Genomic DNA, 19721 nt, shown 5'->3' with positions numbered 1-19721 from the left:
ACTTCCCAGCATCTGAGAAAGCCCATCACTGATAAAAGCAAACTCCTAGGCCTGAATTACAGGCTGCAGAGCCTCAAGGAATCCTCAGAACAGCCTCTCTCAGAATGTGACTTTATTTCCCCCAAAGAAACAAGAGCCTGGAGGAAAGAACCCAGAGAGAGGTACGGAAACGGGGATGGGGAGTGACCACAACTGACCATTCAAGCGGTCAGGGCTCACAATCCCAGGTTTCACCCTCTCCTCCACCATCGTATTTATCACAACGGGGATCTCCAAGTTTGGAAAGTTGCTCAGCCATTTACAGCATAATTACCCAAACTTCAAAATGGTCTAATCCACAAACCTAGCCAGCCTAAGGTCCTTTACTCCAGGCTTATTAACAGCAGGGTCTCACTACAACTCCAGTTAATTACACAAACAATGAGATGGAAAAATCTACTGAATCTATTTTAAAATCGTTGCCCCCTGAAGTCATGCCGGCTGGGGGTGGGTTGAGTGCCTGGATTTCACTGGAAGACAGCAGGCGCCTCACCCTCGGCTGAAATGGTTAAAGCACATGGACAGGTTCCACACCAGGGCACATTTGGTGGAACTGATTTAAGGCTCTCATTAAAATGTTCCTTTGTTGAGCACAGACACTTCCCCACCCTCAGAGGAGATTCCAGACCTCCGGTCTCAAGCCCTCTGCCTGCCCCAACTCCCCCACCAGGAGCACCCCCTCCGCTAAACAACCGTCACCAGATTAACATCGATTAACATCAAGAGTCATCTTCTCATGAAAGGAATTTAGCATTTGTTGAACAAGAGCTCCGTCTCCACCAGAATTTCCCCCCTTGACTCCAGCACTCTAAACATCAGTGGTGAACACAACCAGAGTGGGCGATCCAAACACGGAAACCCAAACAGCCAGCCGACCCAGTAAGCCTGTGAACTCAGGCTGCTCGCCCATATGGCTGGGCCTCAATCCTGGCTGGGCAAAAAACTTCCATTACTTCCTCTGGGAGCAGATGTGGGTTCTGCCATGAGCAATAACCACCCCACACATCAGGAGGAACACAGGGCAGCTCCAGAAACACCTCCTACAAATCCCTGGAGCCTGTTCTTACCTTGGAGTCCTGGGTTCCAATTACCTCTCCTTTTACAACTAGGAGTGGGGGGGATGTTGATTCCATCAGCACCAAAACCTCTCAACAGCTGGCAGGCTGGGGAGGTGTCAGAAAAGGCAATTCTCTACCCTCACCTTCCCATGGCCACTCTTCAAGGAGGAAAGTGATAAGCTAGGACCAAGGTCCCCTAGGCAGGGTTCCCCCAGAGAGGGCTACTGCCTCAATCATCATCAAAGATTTTTGCGGGGGTTTTTTTTGGCGAGGGGGGGTAGATGGGGGTTATATTTCCTGTCTATGTCGTGAGGTTAGCTTGGTTCTTTCCTTTAAAGCACTTCAACAACTCAGTGGTGACTCAGGTGGGATCGAGTCAGGAAATAAAGGCGGGAAGGGGTGGGGGTCCTATCTGTCCTGGAGATTCAGGCCACACCCTCATCAAAATGCTAAGGCCCCCCCCCCCCCCCAAGAAAAGGCAGAATGAACTGCCCGTAAAAAGTAAGATTTTCTTTCCTCGGTGAGGAGACACAGGATGGAAATCCAGGAAGGAGCAGAACAAACCCAGTCCACACCTTTGCAGGCCAGCCATGCCTGATTTTGGCAGCGGCCTTCACACATTAGTCACCGCGACAGCCTGGGACTCCGTTCCCCAGATTCGACCCTAGCAGGGAGTGGGCTCGGGCCCAGGAGCTAGAGGAGATGGGGCGGCCCCTAATTCTTCCCTTCTTCCGCCCTCACCAGCAGGGCCATCAGGGGTCCCAGCTTAGCCCAGGAACTTGGAAGAGGGAAACCGGGAGCGTCCGGCCGGCGTAGGTAACAAAGCTCCGCGCACCGAGCGCCTCAGGTCGGTCCAGCATCCGGTCCCAGGCCGGCCTCCCTCACCTGGGTTGAGCCAGCGCGAGGGACTCGGTCTCCCCCACCGCCAGCCACCTCACTGCACCCCCCTAACTGGAGGTAGGGGGTAGTCCTTTCTCTCCTGAAAAGCAACTCCCCACCAGGGCCCGGGCGCCGGCAATTCCCGGCGGCTCCCGAGCAAAACTCTCCGCTCAGGCTGGGAAAACTCTGTAGACACTGGAAACGCGTCCTCGTGGGTGTGGGTGGGAGAAGGGCTCCTACGACCGAGTCCGCGAGGGCTTCGCCACCTCCCAGCCGCCGGGACCTCGCCCCCCCAGCCAAGCTCTCCACCACTCCAGGGTGTCTTCCCCTCTCAGCCTCCCCAGCCCACCTCCCCGGTGTCCCCCTGTGCCCGGGGGGCTCCCGCGCTCCCGAGCCCCGCTCCCCCAGCTCCGCGGGACTCACCGCCCAGCAGCGGCAGCAGCAGGACGCTGAGCAGAGGCAGCCGGCGGGGGCTGTTCGGGGGTCCCCGCACAGCTCCCATCACTGCTGGTTCGGGGAAGGGAGCCGGCGGGCGCACGGCGGGGGCGCAGACTGCGCTCCGCGGCGGGCCCAAGAGGCCGAGCGCACCGGAGCGCGGGCGCCGCTGCAAGCAGCCGCAGCCGGAGCCTGAGGCGTCCCCAGCCGAAGCCGCGCGCGCCCGGTACCTCCGAGTCCTTGCGCGCCGCCGCCGCCGCCGCCAAGCCCCGCCCAGCGACGCCCCCTCCCCGCCGGCCGCTGCGCGGAGCCCCGCCCCCACGACGCCCCCTCCCCGTCGTGGCGGGGAGGAGCTCGCAGTTGGGGGAGGGGTCTGAAGAGGGATCCGGGACAGAGGGAGGCGCCGGGCGGTGTGGGGGGACCTGAACAAGGTAGTGTAGGTAGGCTGTGCCGACCGCCTCATCTGCAGGAACTCAGGGGAACCAAAGTGACTTTTGTGATTCCGTGGCCCCGGGGCAGGATGGTCCGTTCTGCGCCTTCCTGGGGCGTCGGACCAGCAGTTCCCCCAAGTTCTCGGGGTGGGAGGGGACACGGTGGACTCTGGCTCACTTCTCAGCAACCTGAAATCCCGAAGGAGACCTAGAACGTTAGGGTGTCCTTGGTGTTCCCCAAGCGAGGGAACCTGGGAATACTGTGGACGCCCAGGACAGCTGTAGCCTGGAGAAGTGAGGGACCAGTGCATGGCTGGAGTCTGGTTTGGCTCTGGACCAATCTGAACCCAGAGGTAGAAACAGACTGGGCTCGGAACGCCCGGCTGAAGGCTGTTAAACTGACAAATTCATCCCAAGTCCATCTCCAGGCAGTCTGGGCTGTGTCAGGGCATGGCCAAGTCTCCAGCTGTGGGGAGGCCCAGCACAGCCCTTGTTCCAGGCACCCCCCACCCCCAGCGCCACCACCCCCACATTCTTTCTTTGTTGTGAAAGCAGCAAGGGGTGTAGGAGGCGGGTCAGGAGGAGTCAAGCTTTAGAAGATGGGCCCCAGCTGCTGCTCAGGCCTCCAGGATATGCTGCGTGGGGATGGATAGTAAGTGCCTCGTCCCCCTCTGGCTCCGGAGGGCCCCCCAGGGCTGCTTCGAGCTCCCTTCCCCCCAAGCAGCTGGGAGGAGGAGGGGCAGCCACAGAGGGCCTCACAGGCCGGGAGCAGTGGCGCCAGGACTCCAGGGTCCTGCCACATGGCCACCACATGTCCCTAACAGCCCGGTCCACAGCACCTTCTCCTTGGGTTGTGGGCCTCCTCCCCCACCCCCCAGATGCCTTCCTGCAGGCCCTGTTGGAGAGGATACAAACAGGGGAAGGAAGAGAGGAGAGATCCAAGAATCAACACTCCTCCTGTTGCCCCATCCATCACTGCCCCTCAGCCTTCTGTGAAGGGCCCCAACACAACCCTTGCTTCCTACCCTCTTCAGTCAGGACTCAAGTGGCAGAATGGATACCTGATTCTTTTATTTAAGAAAAGTGAAATACGTGGACCAGAAGTGAGGCAGCAGAGGGAACAAGAGAGGCTAGGGCAAAGCAGCTTGTCTGGCCAGCCCTAAACCTTCTGACAGAAAAGCCAGCAGGAGGCTGCGTCTCTGAGGCGCATGCCTGCTCCTTCCCCACCTTGGGGGCCTCAGAGCTAGCTACGCTAGAGGACCACAGGGTAGGAAGAAGATGTCCTGAGGCCTTCTTGAGGGGGAATTCCTGAGGAGGGAGCTGAGACCCTAAGGGCAGCAGCAATCTTCTGGTTAACTGCTCCCCCTTCACTGTCCCACCTTGGGGTTGGAAGAGCCAGGAGCAGTAGGGAATGCTGTGAGGACTGTGGGGGGAACCCAGCAGACTTTGGGGGTAGGTTGAATGTCAGCTGCTTGAAGAGAGGTTCATAGTACTGGCACTGAGGCCCCGGGAGACCTGAAACAGACAACAGATGCCATCAGCCTCCCAAAGACTGTCTGTCCCCTGGAGTCTGTCCATCTCATGGCTGCATCTCTGGACCTAGGATGGAGCCTGTAACCTCAACCCCAAGCTCTGGGGCTTTGTTTAGACTTTACTAGGATTTTCCAGAAGGCCACAATCTGGTGGAGAAAATAACCTGGAAGAGCCACATGAATATTGGCAATATACTTTGAATGTGTTGATACAAATGGTCATTTCCCATAAAAATATCATTACTGTTTTCTCAAATGGAGATGATTGAATACTTTTTTCTTCTTCCCCTTCTCCTTTGCTACTGAGTCCCCAAGGTGAGGTGTATGGTGGCTGCAGGAGGAAGAGCAATGAGAATCCCCAAATCTTTCCTGAATTATTCCTAATTCCAAAGTACCAATTTAGAGGACATCAATTCCTGTCTCCCTCCTGATTAATTTATTTGCTACTATCTCTAGCCTGAAACTGTCCCTTCACAGTCACCACCCCCAACAAGCTGTCTGCCTGATTCCATCTGCCAACTCCAATTCCCTAGCTGGAGTCTTCATCCCAGACGCCTCTGCCCTCTTCCCTAACTCCAGTTGGGCTTGCTCTATGGCTGTCCTTTCTCACCCCCCAATATGCGCATGAGCACTGCTCTCACCTGGAGGGGTGCTGCACTGGGTTGGTTCAGATAGTTTAAGGAGGCTGCCCGCTTCATGTTGCTGCTGCAATGGAAAAAAAAGACTTGAGGTCTCTTAACTTCCCTTGAGTGGCCCTAAAGCTGTGGGCCTGCTGTGCAAAACCAAATCACTGCCTACTCACCATCAACAACCCCTGCCAACACACACACACACACATTCTTATTTTCATTGGTTAATAGCATCTCCTCAAGCATCTTTCCCCCCAACTAGGGCACCCATTTTTCCTGAACTCTCTCTCCATGACCATTCCATTGAACTTCTCCATGATTCTCTCTCCAAGACACTTCTCCTCCAGAGTCAAGGAGCCACGGGGAGGTGGAGGCCAGGGTTTACTCGCCCGCTTTGCCGTATCTTAGTCTCACTGTACCTGGAGGACCGAGGCTCGGTTCCCTGGAGCTTTCTCACCAGGAGTTCACTGCTTCTACGAAGCACGTCCTTGATCTTCCCCAGAGAGCTACTCCTCTGCAGGGTCCCGCTGCCATCCTGGTGGAGAGGGACGGGGAATAAGCTAAGGGGATGTCATGCAGACTGGCTGCTGAGTCTACTCCTGACATTTATTCTGCACGCACACACTCTCCCCCCAAAGCCCAGTGACTAAAGATGAGAGTCGTGTTACTAGCTGGCTCACAGAGATCCCCCTGAGAGTGAGGGGATAACTGGATTGGAGTGGGGACAATATATTATCATATCCTACATGGACAGGTTCCAAGCCTCTCACCACCACCTGCAGGAGGGGGCAGGAGAGATCGAGGGGCAATAACCAGACTCACCCCTGACCACTCCACAGCCACAGAGGCTTCTTCGCCTCTTTCAAATTTCACGCTGCTCCCAGGACCCTCCTGGGAGGTCCTTCCACTGTCACCCTCCCCAAGCAGCTCGACCACCTTGGTCTGGCTGATAGGATCAGTGCCCTGGAAGGAAAAGAAAGAGGTTGGGACTTCGTACTCCTCAAACTTCTCAGGGTGGGGCTCTCAAGCTTTTCTTCACCATCTGCCACAGGAAGGCATTTTTCTCTGTGATGTATGTGTATATTGATACACGTACTGGAACAATACTCACCTTTTCTATTTGCAATGCATTCCCACATATAGGTCACATATATTTTTAGCCATGACCCACACTAAGTTGATTTCACAACCCAACTAATGAGCTAAGACCCACAATTTGAGAAACTCTAACATAGGGTTCCCCTCCACCTCAACCCCCTCACCCATGCCCCTCCTCAGTGGAGCCTTCAGTTTGTGAAAGGGCAGGGCTTCCCTTTTAATAGTCCCATTTAGTGAACTTGGAGTTCTGACCACAAATGGCAGGTGGGGCTAAGGACACACTTAACAACAGCCGCAACCAGGAGAGTCTCACCTTCCTCTCCAGATCTTCCTCCTTAGCCCCTCCTCCTGCAGAGGAGACTCACAGGAAGCCTCAGTGGACCCCTGCTCCCAGAGCCCTACCTTCCGGACCCACTTCTCTTCCTGGTCTCTGACCTGTTTCCGGGAACGCTGGGCACATTCCTCCAGGGTCTCAGCGGCCTCCAGCTTTCCCTGGCGCCTGTATAGAGCTCCTAAGTTTCTCAGAGTGGTGTTCACTGTGGGGCTGAGGGGGGTGAGAACAGGGAAGGAAGTGAGGATGGGTTCAGAAAAGAAACAGGAGAGAGACAGAGCTAAGACCGAGGGAAGGTCAAAGGGAAGAAGGGAAAAGGTCCAGGAGGCCAGGCTTGGGTGGAGGGCATCAGAGGCCAAGCCAGCTTCTTCCTGGCAGCTCACCTGCTTACTTTGCAGGCCTTGTACCAGCCTCCGTACTCAGCGTAGGGTGTGCCACCCTCCCGTTGCTGGCTCTGCAGGAGGACAGAGGGGGAGGGGAAGCCAGAGGTGAGCGTACAGAGATGCTGGGGCACAAGTCGACACTGGGCTAGGGTGCAGGCTGGGCGAGGGAAGGCACCAGGGCTGGTGCTTGGGTGGGAAGTGAGGAGCTGGGCGAGTGCAAGGAATATGACAAAAGCCCTGGTAGCCTCGGGCTCCCCGGGCTGCACCCCCCACTCACTTTGCTCATTTCCTCCCGCTCCTCTGCATGCATCCAGATGGGCTTGTGGTCATCTGGGGGTGATACATGGGATGGAGTGGCAAGGTTAGAGAAGTAAGCTGGACAGTACGGGGGGAGCCAGGACCCAGAGGCCCACAGGGCTTGACTAAAGGGGTCTGGCTCCCCCTGGGAACCCCGGTGGCCTCACCCCCCACCTTCAGTCTGTATTTCTTTTCCTCCCTGCAGCTCCCTCTCCAGGCCCTCACCGCTTACCATCCACAGACCCAAACTCTTGCACGTGGGCACGCGTCAGGATCTCTTTGTAGAGCGTCTCAGCCTCAGCGTACTTGCCCTGTTTCAGGTAACAGGAAGCCTGGGGGCAGGGAGGCAAAAACACAGGAGCAAGACATGGAGACAAGGTCTGGGTCAGGCTCTGGGATTTCCACTTCTTGGTGTCTTTATGACTTTCCCCAGAGATCTTCCTCACACCTCCTTTTCTAGTTGCAGGGTCAAGAGGGTTCCCCCTCCCCTCTAAAGAGGCTATGGAATTTCTGCCTTCCCACTGAAGTGAAGCAGATCCCTCAGCCCCAAAGGTAGCCCCAGAGAGGAGCGCAAAGGCAGTGGGGTTAGTGTACCAGACCTTCCCCTCCTTCCATCCACTTCGCCCCTTCCTCCCTTACCAGGTTGTTCTTGGTCCGGGCTACGTTAGGGTTGTCCGGCCCCAGCTGCCCCTCATAGATGGCCAGTGCCCGCTGGTAATAGCGCTCCACGGCCTCATACTTGCCCTGGTTCTGGCACAGCAGGGCCAGGTTGTTCAGCTGCTTGGCCACATCTGGGTGGTCAGTGCCCAGGACCTGAAGGGAGCAAAGGAGTGAGATGCCTGTAATTGTGTGTGCATGTGTGTGCACAGAGCTGCGTGTGCATGTGTGCGCATACACCTGCAGGGAACAGAGGAAAGGGAATGACAGGAGAGGGAGCAAGGCAGAGAAGGGGGGATGAGAAACAAGGAAGTGAGGGAGAAGAGTAAGCCAGAAGAGAGATGGTGGAGGAGGGGTCACAGCAGCAGGGAAGAATGAGGGTGGACGTGGGTACCTTTTCTCGGATCTCCAGGGCCCGCTGGCACAGTGGTTCCGCCTCCTTGTATTTGCCCCTTTTGCCATAGAGCACAGCCAGATTGTTGAGTGTGGCAGCCACCTAGGGAGACAGGCCTGTCCTCTCAGAGGCTGGTGCTTTCAAACACCTTGAGACTTGGAGGTCCTCCCCCACGCTGCACAACCCCAAGAGAAACGGCCTCTCTGCCACCCTAGCCAAGGCAGGGGAGGGGAAACTAACTGCTGAACTGGAAGGCTCTGAGGTTCTCCACGGGGGTGGTATCGCCCTCTAGGGGCATTTTTAGACATTTCTGGAGGTGGGTTCTTTGATTTTTTGTTTTTGTTTTTTTGTTTTTTGGTTACCATGAAAATTGGGGGCACTATTCCTTTGGGGAGGCAAAGATGCTACAGATATTATGCCGGGGTGGGACAGCTCTGCCAAGTTCCGAATGTTCTGCCAGACATTCAAACACTGAATGTGAGCTTTGACACTTGGTAGGATATCAAGACAGGAGTTATGTTTTCTTGATGAGACATCATCCCTGCCTATCACATATCATAACATAGGGAATTATTTGCACACAGTTAGCTCATTTTCAAAAATACCTTATTTTTCATTTTCTCCACTTTGACAGTCTATCGTTTGTCTTAGCATGCTATCCTTAGTTATTTCTCTCTTTCTCTTATCATATACAAATAAATCTGGTCTGTCATTACCTATTCTAACACTGGATTTTAATTCTGTGTTCTGCTCTGTCATTTTTTTAGTATTTCTGGTTTACTGGTCTTACTTCTTCTAAATCTAAAGTTATTCATTATATATCAGATTACTATATTGTCTGCTAGCATAGTTGTACTCAATACTATAACTGTTATTGTATCGTACTTTTATTTTACTTTAATGTATTATATATATTACTTTATTATAAATTACTTTTCTTGTTTCTCTGTTATATTAATAAGGTATCTTTCAACTCTTTGGAAATTATATGTGTAGGTAGCTTAGAGTATCTATGACTTAAGTTTCAGAAAAACATTCATTATAGGGAATCATTGGATCTTAGAGTTGAGAACCACTGGGCTCAGTAGACAGTGCCTGAAAGAAAGGAATCCTCGTGTCTCCTTCCTGAGCAGCCCCAGAGACGGGGCGGAGGGCAGCGGATAGACGAGCCGAGAAGCCATAGAGCATGGGGCAAGGGCGCAAGGAATACTGACAGCAGGGTGGTCCTGGCCCAGGGTGCTCTCCCGGATGCTGAGGGCATCATTCAGCAGGTGGGCAGCTTCCTTATACTTATTCTGGTCCCTGGAAAAGGACAAAAATGACAAGGGTTTACCCTGAAGTCTACCCCTAAGCCATCTCCTTCCCTCCTTTCCTGGGGGAGGACCGAGATACATGTAGGGGACCCCCATGAGAAGACAGGAAGCCTGGTGGGAGCAGTGAGTAGGGTTCACGAGCACAGCCATATTGGATATAGAACCATGCCATGCCAAGAGGCGGCCACGAGTTACTGGACACAAGAGACAGAAACAGAGAGAAAGAGACCCTCCCCAGAAAAAAGACTGGGAAAGCCTGAGAGATGAGTATGTTCTGAGGTCAAGGGCTCAGGTATGGAAAGAATGCGAGTTCTGGTAGGCGAGAAAGCCCCCAGTGGCATACACCTGGGAGGCCCAGTAGGGAGAAGAGGTACCCAGTGGAGAGGAGGAAAGAGGAGGAACGGGAGCCAAAGGTGGATCAAGGTGGGAATCCGTAGACAGGTATGTGGTAAGGAGGGCAGTACTCACCTGTACACCAAAGCAAGGATGTTGAGCATGGTCGCGACATCGGGGTGGCCGCGGCCGGATGTGCGCTCCAGGTCCTCCAGTGCCTGCTTGCAGAGCGGCACGGCCACCTCATAGCGACCCTGGGCTGCATACTGGATCACCAAGTTGTGTAGTGTCCGTAACCTGGCTGGGATCTCATATCCGCTGTGCTGGGCGCCCTGGCCACGTGACACTAAACCATCCCAGAAAATGAACAGGAGATTTCCTCAGGGGACTCTTCCTCTCTCTGTTGCTGCCTGCCCTTCGCACCCCTGCTCCATGCCTGCACCTGTCCCCTTGCCAGGCTCTCTCTGGAGACCTGCCTCAGCTGCTTCCCTTTGCCCACTCTCCTGCGCCTGTGCCCAGCACAATCCCATTTGTTCGTGCAGTAATGCATCCACTCTACATTTACTTAATGAGCATGGCCCAGGGGCTGGGCCAGGGATACAGAGATAAGAAAGACCTGGTTCTTTCCCTTCAGGAGCTCATGCTCTTCCACTCCAGGGTCATTCTCCCACTCAGCTGGGAACTCCTTACTCGCGAGACCCACGTCGTTCTCATCTCGGTACCCCTAGTGCCTAGCACAGCACCTGGCACACATTAAATGTTTAATAAATGTCGATGGGGCAGCCGGTTAGCTCAGTTGGTTACAGCCCATGCTCTTAACAACAAGGTCGCCAGTTCGATCCCCACGTGGGCCACTGTGAGCTGCACCCTCCACAACTAGATTGAAAACAACGACTTGACTTGGAGCTGATGGGTCTTGGAAAAACATTCTGTTCACCAACATTCCCCAATAAAAATTAAAAAACAAACAAACGAAAAAAAACAGAAAAAAACAGAAAAAATACGTTGAGGAATAAGGGGGAGGTTGAGGAAAATCAAAGTACTAGTCTAGTCTCTGCCCCATCTCCAGAGGAAGTGGAGAACCTATTTTCTGGATGGTGAGCGTCCTGTGTGTGTGTGTGTGTGTGTGTGTGTGTGTGTGTGTGTGTGTGTTGATTGCGGGGGGCGGGCAGAGCTGGGACCAGACTCCTGCTGCCCCTCTTCACCCTCCAACTCCAGAGACAGACTCACAGCCATTGCTCGCGTCTTCTTCCTCCTCATTGGGGAAGAGGTCATCCAGGGAATCCTTGGTGGCATTGCCCTCCTTCTCCTCCTAGAAAGGAAGCAGCAGGATGTCTGGGCCAAGATCCCCAGTCACCTCTTCAGGGCACCTCTAAACCATAAAATCCTTCATAGGAGGGATCCCAGGAGAAGACCTTTGTTCATGGGCCCGCCCCCGGGAAGGCCAGTATCTGTCTCACCAAGCTCAGGCCTCTCTTGTTTGTAAATCTCATGACTTTCCCTTCCATTGAGAGTTTCCTTCCTAAGCACCTTCATTCTCCAGCCTCCACCTCTCTCCCCCTCGACTCATAATTATAGCCCTGCGTTTACACTGATTATACGTCTGTCCTGTCTCTCCCGAGGGCAGGGAGCGTGTCTGATCTTACTGACACGTACCCAAGTGTCTAGCTCAACCTTGTGCCATCACCTACCACTGCTCACGCTGGACTTAGTGTCCAGCCCTCACTGTCTAACTACTTCCACACTGAGCAAATCTGCTGTGCCCACCAGGCATGGCAGCCCTGCACAAACACCTCCAACCCTCCTGCCCAGCCCTGCCAATGTGTCCCATGCACATCACCCCACTTTCCTAGGGACAGACCAGCTTCCCAGCCCTGGAACTTTATCTATGACATCCCCCCCACCACCCACCCACCCAAACCCCTCTCTGGCCTAGAAAGCTCCTCCCTTTCCCTCACCATCCATCAAAATCCATCCCAACTCCTAATCCATTCAAAAAAAAAAAAAAATCCAACCTAAATCTTACCCATATCTATACCCCACCTCCTCTCTGAATCTCTCAGAACATTCCAGCCCCCAGGAACCTATCTCCTTGGAATTCCTCCCACAGGGACTGAACCCCTCACCCAACACTGAGCACATGCTGCTTTGCATTGTCAGGTATGTGTTCTCATGGGTACGCCTCGTCCCTGCAGCTACATTAGAAGCTACAAAAGCCGCACTCTGTCTTTCAGTTCTTCACACATCCCCTACACACATCTTCCTGAACTGCTTAAAGCCACAGAGATACAGACGTGCCTGTTGAGTGAGGTTAAATTTCACACATCTTGAGAGCAGATTTTAGGAGAGTCTTGCTCAACGGGGCTACGCTTTCCCTAATTGTAGCACTTAGGATTCTGGATTAGAATCAGCTAGGTGCTTATCTGTCTCCCCTTCCACAAACCTATAATTGTGAGTGCAGGAACTCTCTGCCTTTTCACTGTTGCATCCCCCATGGAGTCCCCAGTGCCTGGTATATAGAATAGTCGTCATTCCATGTTGATGGAATAGGTGAATATTGTTCCCCCCCCAGCTGTCATCCGGAGTTGGGGTCAGGACCTGGATTCTGCCAGGTGGGAGCAGGCTGAGCCGTACTCCTGGCCCCTGCAGATGATGAAGCAATTGTCCCGCGTGTGGTGACCCCCAGCTGTCCGCCCCCCAGCCGGCGTTGCCCGTGTATGCTACCGTGGTGTGCCCATCCTCGTCGTACTGCCGCAGCTGCCCCAGGAACTCCAGGTGCTTCTTTTCCTCCTCCAGCTGTGCCACGGCCTGCTCGCTGTGCTGTAGCCGCTGCTGGGTACCTGCAAGCTCATCCCGGAGCCACTGGTTCTCCTGGCACAGCCGCCGTACCTGAGCCCGCAGCTTCTGTTTCTCCGACTCCACCGTGCTCAGGTGGCCAGCCAAAGCCAGCATCACCTAGATGCATATATCCTCTGAGCACCAGACACTGGCTGGGTGTTCAGGGATAGGCAGGAGGGGAGCCTACCGGGAGACACAAGACGAGTGGGCGCCAGGAAATGGGGCGGGGGGCAATGGCTCTACCGTCAAAAGATACCCTGAATCCAATTTCTCACCAGCTCCGTAGTCACCACCCTGGGCCAAGCCACCATCAATTCCTACCTAGATTACTATACAACGGCCTTCTCCCTGGCCTCCCTATTTCTGCCCTTGTTCCCTTAGAGCCTCTTCTCAACCCAGAAGCCAGATGATCCTTTTAAAATGTTAAGTTAGACCCCATCACACCTCTCCTCAAAACATGCCAATAGCATCCATATTATTCAAAGTAAAAGCAAAGTTCACACGATCTGTCCCCTTCACCCCAATCCCATGGGCTCCAGAATTTCATTTTCTATTTTGCTTCCCCTCATTCACTCTACTGCAGCCCCTCATTGAACTCACGGGGAAGGCTCCAGCTTAGGGCCTCTGCACTTACTGTCCACTCATTAGGATGCTCTCCCCCCATTTATTGTAGGACTCATTCCCTCACCTTCAAACCTTTGCTCAAATGTCACCACTTCAGTGAAGCCTTTTTTGACCACCCTATCGAAAATCATCTCCTCTCCCCATACTCCCTAATCCCCTTCCCTGCTTTATTTTTATCCTCTGAAACAGTGAATCGTTTGCTTATTTATTTGTGTATGGTCTGCCTCCCCTAGCTAGAATGTAAGCTTCAAGATGGCAAGGATTTTTCACTGTTGTGTTCAGTGATGTATCTCCAGTGCCCAGAAGAGTAGTGCCTGGCACACAGTAGGGGCTTAATACATATGTACTGAATGCACGAAGGAATGTAAGCATCTAGGACAAGGAGATCCCAAGTGACCCCAAGCCTCCAATCAGACAACTGCTCGTCTATGGGAACCACCTCTTCCCTCTCACCTGGGCCTCACTCAGCCCCAGCTCAATGTTTTCCATGGAACGGCGCAGCTGCCGGGCTTTCTCATGCACCAGCCCTTCTTCATGGCCTCCCTGCTCCAGACACTCGATGGTATGGGACAGGCTTTGCAGCACAGCTTGGTGTTCAATGTGGAGGGCCTCCAGCCCTTGGCTCACCAGCCTAGTGCTCCCCAGGATCTCCTCCTGGCTGAGTCGGTGCCCTGCAGGTTCATCCCGCTGCCCCAACACCAGGCCTGACATCCTGGCCAGGGGGACGGTGCCGGGGCTAGGGAGAAACAACAGAGCTCAGGTGGGGGTAAAGATAAGAAAGACAGGTGCTGGGGATCCGAGTGAAGGGACCAGAGAGAGTATGGGTGACCGTGTGGTTTAATTGGAGAGAGAGTAACCAGTGAGGAGGGAGCCTGCAACACTAAATACAAGCTATGGTTGTGGGAAAGAGAGAGGGAGAGGAATTAACTTGAATGACAAAAGACAACAGAAGAAACAAAGGTCCTGAGAACTAAAGGGATTTAGAACTTAGGAACAGAACAGAAAAGGTGGACGAGAGCTTGGGTTTGAAAAAGAAATCAGGAGATGAGACAGCACTACAGGGAACACACAGGGTGTTTAGGGAGAGCTGCAAAGGGAGCCAGGTTAAAGCAGACAGGAATATGCAGAAAATAGTGCAGAGGTTTCAAAAAAGGGAAGGAATACGTTCCAAAGTTAAATTAGGGAAAAGAGAGAAAAGAAGAAAACAGGAATCTACATCGCAGGATCCAGATGAGAAGGTCCCCAAAGGCTCTAGGTCTTCAGGTTGCGTCACCCAGAGCAAAGCTCGGCATCTCCAAACCTGGTCAGCCTTACCTCTTTCCACACTAGACTTCAACCCAGATTTCCCAACCTCTCAGCCTCACGCTGTCTTCCTACTTCCTCAAAAGGGCCTCGTTTCTCATCTTTGAAGTCTTCTTACCTGTTTACAGAGCAGAGCCTTTGGCTGTGACACTCAGGCCAGAGCCCGGAAGAAACTGTTCAGTACCCAAGGACTCAGGAGGAGCTGCCCTGCCCAAAGTCCAGAAGTCTAGCGTTCCCACCCCTTCTCTGGCCACTTCACAGAAGATCTGGCACAAAGCCTCTCCCTCCCCCTGCCTGCAGTTTTTCAAAGACGACCAACGTCCCTCCTCCTTCCCCAAGCCAACCTCTCACCCAGGCCTGAGGAGCTATTTTCTCCCAAGGGACTGAGACTTGATCTGAGACCTGCGGCAAGGGGCGTGTCTGGTTAAGGGTGAGGAGGAGGACCAGGTCACTCCAGGCTCAGGCACTTCCGTGGCTGTGCTCAATTACGTTCACCCACTAACAGGCTCTGAGAGTCACCTTCGGGTGCCTCCCAGACGCCCGATGATGCAGGGAAGAATGGCAGGTGTACTGAGACGCTGCACGGTCACAGGGAAACGCGGCGCTGGGAGTCGGTCTCCCGGGCCTTGGTATGCGGGTGAGGACTGTCCCCGGCTGTCGACCTGCCCTGGGGCCCAGGGAGAGGATAGAGTGAGATGGGCGGGGACCACGGGGAAAAGTGCAGGTGGACGACGGAGGTCGGCGTCACCGGCGAGGACCCAATGGCCCGACGATCCGGAGGTCACTGAGTCAGTTGATAGCGCAGGGGGCGGGGCAGGCCGACTGTCTGTCTGTCTGGACGCCGAGGGGCGGGAAGAATCGAGGGGGGTGGAGTTTTTGAGTCTGGAGTTGTGTGAGGTTGGTCAGAGGGGTATGTTCATCTGTCTGAGATTGCGGGAATAAGAGGTAGCGGGACGTCAACCCTCAGCCCCAGAGGTACTCTCAAGACTCACCCGTCGTCTGTCGGTCTGGCTGCCGCCCTGCCGGTACTGCCCCTTTAAATCCATCATGGCCTCCGCTCGAGGCAATTGTTTTGACGGCTCCAAGAGGCGGGGCCTGTTCCCTAGTCACGCGACCTAAGAGCCGCCCAAGGATTGGCTCTGACAACGCGCAGGGAGGGAAGGAGGTGTGTATCCAGCTTGATCTCGGGTTCTCCTCCCGCCTCCTTTTACGTCAGATGGGAGCGACGGAACCAGGAGTCGTTAGCGTCATCCTGGGGCGTCAGGCTGCCTACCTAAAGGTGATGGTGGCGCGCTGAACACGGCGTGACCGGTCATCCCCATGGCCCTGCGGGCACTGACCCGCTCTCTGGGCTCCCTGAGCCTGGCGCCCCCTGCCGCCGCTGCCCCCAGCCCAAGCCTGCTCCCGGGCGCCCAGGTAATCCACTTTACCCGGGAATGAGGTTGCTTCCATGCGGGCCGCCGGAGAGGGGACAACCGCAGATCGGCGGGTATGCGAGTCTGGTCAGGAGTCATGCTGGCCCGTGACCTTGGATAGTCACTCTCAACCTCAGCTTTCCCTGTGAATGTTGCTTTCACGGGGCTGCTGGATCCCTCAGATTAGATATTGGACGTGAAAGTGCTTTACAGACCACCGGTTGTACAGGTTTCAGTAATAATTGACATTTATTGGGTACCTATCATAAGCCAGGCATAAGTAATAGAGGTTTTAAACAACTGAACTCTTTTCAACCACTCGATAAGGTAGTTATTGTTCCCTTCTACATATGAGAAAACTGATAAGCAGTACAAGGTCACACAACAACTAGTGGAGCTAGGCAGTCTGGCTTCAAAGCTGGAGCTCTTAACCATTATAACCATTACGGATGCTGAGATTAGAGAATGCAGGGCAAGATACCAAGAATAGGAGCCTGAAGTGAACGTATCCCAAGATCCCTAGTGGGTGATTGGTGAGTCACAGAAAAGAAATTGTAAGTCTTGCTTCTCTGGACCGTTCAGGCTGATAAAAAGTTTGGCAGAGGCACACTTAAAATTCAAAACCTACTCTGTGAAATTCTGGGAGTACAGCAGGGAACAAGACAGAAATGATTCCTCCCCTCCATATCAGAAAAACTCCCAGAAACATAATGCAAACGGGCAAAAGGCTTTGGTGCTGATGGTGGTACTTGGATGTGTGGAAGTTACCAGCTCTGGAAAAGGAAGTTCTTTAAGGGAGGAAAAGTGTCCTGGAGAATGAGAGGTTTGAGCCAGATTTAGTATATGGCACCAGGGGAGAACATCCCATTGAAGAAATACATCAGAGGTGAAAGGATCAAATGAGAAGAGGTCATCAACACATACGTATCAGGATAAACATGCCATGCTGGTATTTGTGTAAGCTGTGAAGGGTGGAGTTTTTGGACAGCTGGTCTGGAACACTTCAGAGGAAGTGAGTAGGCTACAACCTAACCATGGTCTCTGCCCTCTCCCTTGGTTCTCTGATGCTTCTCCTCAATTAGCTTTCACATGAAATATTTCTGTTTATCTCTAGGTGACAAACAATGTCCTCCTTCAGCTGCCCTCTGCCTCGATGTTGCTCCCCTGCCGCCCCATCCTTACCTCTGTGGCTCTTAGTGCCAAGTTTGTGTCCTGGAAGAGTCGTACCAAGTACACCATTACACCAGTGAAGATGAGGAAGTCTGGGGGCCGAGGCCACACAGGTAGGAGCAAGGGCAAGAGGATTTAAGCAGTGAAAGGAAAAACCATGGTAGGACCCTAGGCCTGGATATTGATACAGGCAGAGGAATGTAACCAAAATGCTCCTTCTGCATGTACTGTGTGTATAAGAGCGAGAGAGTAGAATACAAAGCAACAGACAAGTGATCTGTTCTCCTAAAGACAATCTAGGTAATTGAAGAAAACGACATACACAGTAAGTTTCATGACATTTTTCTTTTTTCTTAACTTTTATTTAAGTAATAAGTGTTTTTCCAGAACCCATCAGCTCCAAGTCAAGTAGTTGTTTCAGTCTCGTGGAGGGTACAACTCACAGTGGCCCATGTGGGGATGGAACTGGCAACCTTGGCGTTAAAAGCATTGCACTCTAATCAACTGAGCTAACTGGCCGTCCCAACATTTTTCTTCATATCCTTCAAAAATTTTTAATAGTTGAAAATGAGCACTATTTACATGGCCCTCAGTAAACTTACTGAATTCAGTAATTTGTAGAGAATTTATCTGGAAATCTTACACTGTTTCAATAATCAGATAATTATGTTTTTATCAAGGTCCATGTAAGTGTTTCCCCATCCCCATTTACCCCATTGTGCTAGCAAATTTTATAATTTTCTGCTTGTGTCATAATGTTGGGAAACTGCTCTCTGCCCAGGACAGGCCTGTTCGGCTGACCTGAATCATGTACCCTCACTGTCCTGACCACAGGCCGAATCCAGGTGCATGGTATTGGCGGGGGCCACAAGCAACGTTATCGCATGATTGACTTTCTTCGGTTCCGGCCTGAGCAGGAAACCAAGCCAGGACCCTTTGAGGAGAAGGTCATCGTTGTTCGCTATGATCCCTGTAGGCAAGTGTGGGCTGTGGGATGATGATGGCATGGCTGAATGGTTGCTTTGTGGCTTTTCCAAAGATGTGGGGCTGCTTTAGGTTGTCTGTTCACCTGTCTATCACCCTGAACAGGTCAGCAGACATAGCTCTGGTTGCTGGGGGCAGCCGGAAACGCTGGATCATTGCCACAGAAAACATGCAGGCTGGAGATATAATCCTGAACTCTGACCACATAGGCCGAATGGCAGGTGAGAGACGGCCACCAGATGTGTGTGGGCTGGGAGGCTGCAGGTGTTCTGGTGCTGATAAAATTCTGTCTTTTAGTTGCTCCTCGGGAAGGGGATGCACATCCTCTTGGGGCCTTGCCCGTGGGGACCCTCATCAACAACGTGGAGAGTGAGCCAGGCCGTGGGGCCCAGTATATTCGAGCGGCAGGTAGGAGGACAGTAGCTGCTTCAAGTCTTACAACTTGGAAGGCTAGAGGTTACCTGAGGTCACAATTCTCTGAACCCATGGGCCCACATCTGGTCCACTGGCAGAGAAAAAGGAGAAAAAAAAAACAAGGAAAATGAGAATGAAGAGGAGCGTGTGTTTTGACCTACAACAGTGCATGTATCCTGCTTCAGTGTATCTGCTACTAAAGGGCAAAGCAAGGGTAGTATGTGGGGTGTGGCCTCCTGTAAATCTGCTCCCCACCGCCTCCTTTGTTGTGGATGGCAAAGCTGCAGCTTCTCCCTTCCCCAGGGACATGTGGCGTGCTGCTGCGGAAGGTGAATGGGACCGCCATCATCCAGCTGCCCTCGAAGAGGCAGATGCAGGTGTGTATGTGGGGGGGAAGGGACAGGTGGGAAGGAGGAATTTTCGGAATGCACCTCTCATGGCTGGCTGGGATAGCTCCCAGGTGTTTTATATTAGGAACTGCCCCCAGGCTGGGTCTGTCCTTTCCTGCTGCGCCACTAGGCATGCCTCATCAGGCTGGCACCATAACAGAGTAGGAAACGGTGTCTTTCATTTTCAACTCTTGTAGGCCCTGACTTCTGGTTCGATTATGTTGTGCTTTTCTCCTGCCCTCTCCCTTCTCTCATTGACTGTGAGAACCCTCCCAAGAGCCTGCCCTCAATATTGTCAGGCTCTTCCCCCAATGGTGCATTCTCCTCCATCTGCTTTCTCTGTCAGGTGCTGGAAACGTGTGTAGCAACAGTAGGCCGCGTATCCAACGTTGATCATAACAAACGGGTCATCGGCAAGGCTGGGCGCAACCGCTGGCTGGGCAAGAGGCCTTCCAGTGGGTTATGGCAACGCAAGGGGGGTTGGGCTGGCCGAAAGATTCGGCCCCTGCCCCCCATGAAGAGTTACGTGAAGCTGCCCTCAGCTGCTGCCCAAAGCTGATAAAATTGACCAATAAAATGACCCCCCATTTTTATCTGTTACTGGTTTTTGGGGAGGGGAGATGGTACATACTGGATCCCGGGAAACAGGAGCAAACAAATGTGGGGTTAGGAAAAAAGGAAAGGGCAAATTGGGGCCAAGACTAGGGCTGCAACACCCCCCAATTCCCGCTGCCCACCTTCTCTCGGTTCTTTTATAAATAATGGAGGAGGGTGGA

General features: G+C 53.2%; 3 protein-coding genes across 13 annotated transcripts in view; 1 reads left to right on the top strand and 2 right to left on the bottom strand.

The window, feature by feature from the left end:
- The window catches only part of PTK7 (protein tyrosine kinase 7 (inactive)), a 58662-nt gene extending 55773 nt beyond the window's left edge, over positions 1 to 2889 (bottom strand). Inside the window, exon 1 of the mRNA XM_019738437.2 lies at positions 2400 to 2889. Coding sequence (XP_019593996.2) covers positions 2400 to 2874 — 475 coding nt within the window. The 5' untranslated portion in view covers positions 2875 to 2889. The remainder of the gene's footprint in view (positions 1 to 2399) is intronic.
- A 1007-nt stretch (positions 2890 to 3896) lies between these two features.
- KLC4 (kinesin light chain 4) lies at positions 3897 to 15671 on the bottom strand. Of its 9 annotated transcripts, XM_074332958.1 has the most exons (18): positions 15093 to 15226; positions 14925 to 14975; positions 14586 to 14691; positions 13725 to 14007; positions 12534 to 12764; positions 11040 to 11121; positions 9945 to 10155; positions 9378 to 9465; positions 8164 to 8265; positions 7752 to 7925; positions 7345 to 7444; positions 7093 to 7145; positions 6816 to 6886; positions 6537 to 6645; positions 5826 to 5966; positions 5423 to 5538; positions 5016 to 5079; positions 3897 to 4357 (listed from the first exon to the last, which is right to left on the bottom strand). In XM_074332958.1, exons 4-18 carry the CDS (start codon positions 13980 to 13982, stop codon positions 4307 to 4309), a joined length of 1851 nt encoding a protein of 616 aa, XP_074189059.1. In that variant the 5' UTR covers positions 13983 to 14007; positions 14586 to 14691; positions 14925 to 14975; positions 15093 to 15226; the 3' UTR covers positions 3897 to 4306. The 9 variants fall into 9 exon arrangements, with proteins under 9 accessions (XP_074189059.1, XP_074189056.1, XP_074189061.1 ...); XM_074332955.1 differs by lacking the exons at positions 14925 to 14975; positions 15093 to 15226 and adding an exon at positions 15566 to 15671; XM_074332960.1 differs by lacking the exons at positions 14925 to 14975; positions 15093 to 15226 and adding an exon at positions 15566 to 15671 and having other exon boundaries at positions 13725 to 13983.
- MRPL2 (mitochondrial ribosomal protein L2) lies at positions 15085 to 19538 on the top strand. 3 transcript variants are annotated; one of them, XM_074332968.1, is made up of 7 exons: positions 15085 to 15202; positions 17103 to 17271; positions 17993 to 18134; positions 18248 to 18363; positions 18440 to 18550; positions 18860 to 18933; positions 19292 to 19538. In XM_074332968.1, the coding sequence occupies exons 2-7, from the start codon at positions 17142 to 17144 to the stop codon at positions 19502 to 19504; spliced, it is 786 nt and encodes a 261-aa protein (XP_074189069.1). In that variant the 5' UTR covers positions 15085 to 15202; positions 17103 to 17141; the 3' UTR covers positions 19505 to 19538. The 3 variants fall into 3 exon arrangements, with proteins under 3 accessions (XP_074189069.1, XP_019593926.2, XP_019593927.1); XM_019738367.2 differs by lacking the exon at positions 15085 to 15202 and adding an exon at positions 15800 to 15989; XM_019738368.2 differs by lacking the exon at positions 15085 to 15202 and adding an exon at positions 16901 to 17000.
- Positions 19539 to 19721: the final 183 nt, after the last annotated feature.

Source organism: Rhinolophus sinicus, linkage group LG05 (assembly GCF_036562045.2).
Source record: "Rhinolophus sinicus isolate RSC01 linkage group LG05, ASM3656204v1, whole genome shotgun sequence".
NCBI lineage: Eukaryota > Metazoa > Chordata > Mammalia > Chiroptera > Rhinolophidae > Rhinolophus > Rhinolophus sinicus.
The sequence above is the reverse complement of the archived record's forward strand: the minus strand, read 5'-3'. Positions and strand labels throughout refer to the sequence as shown.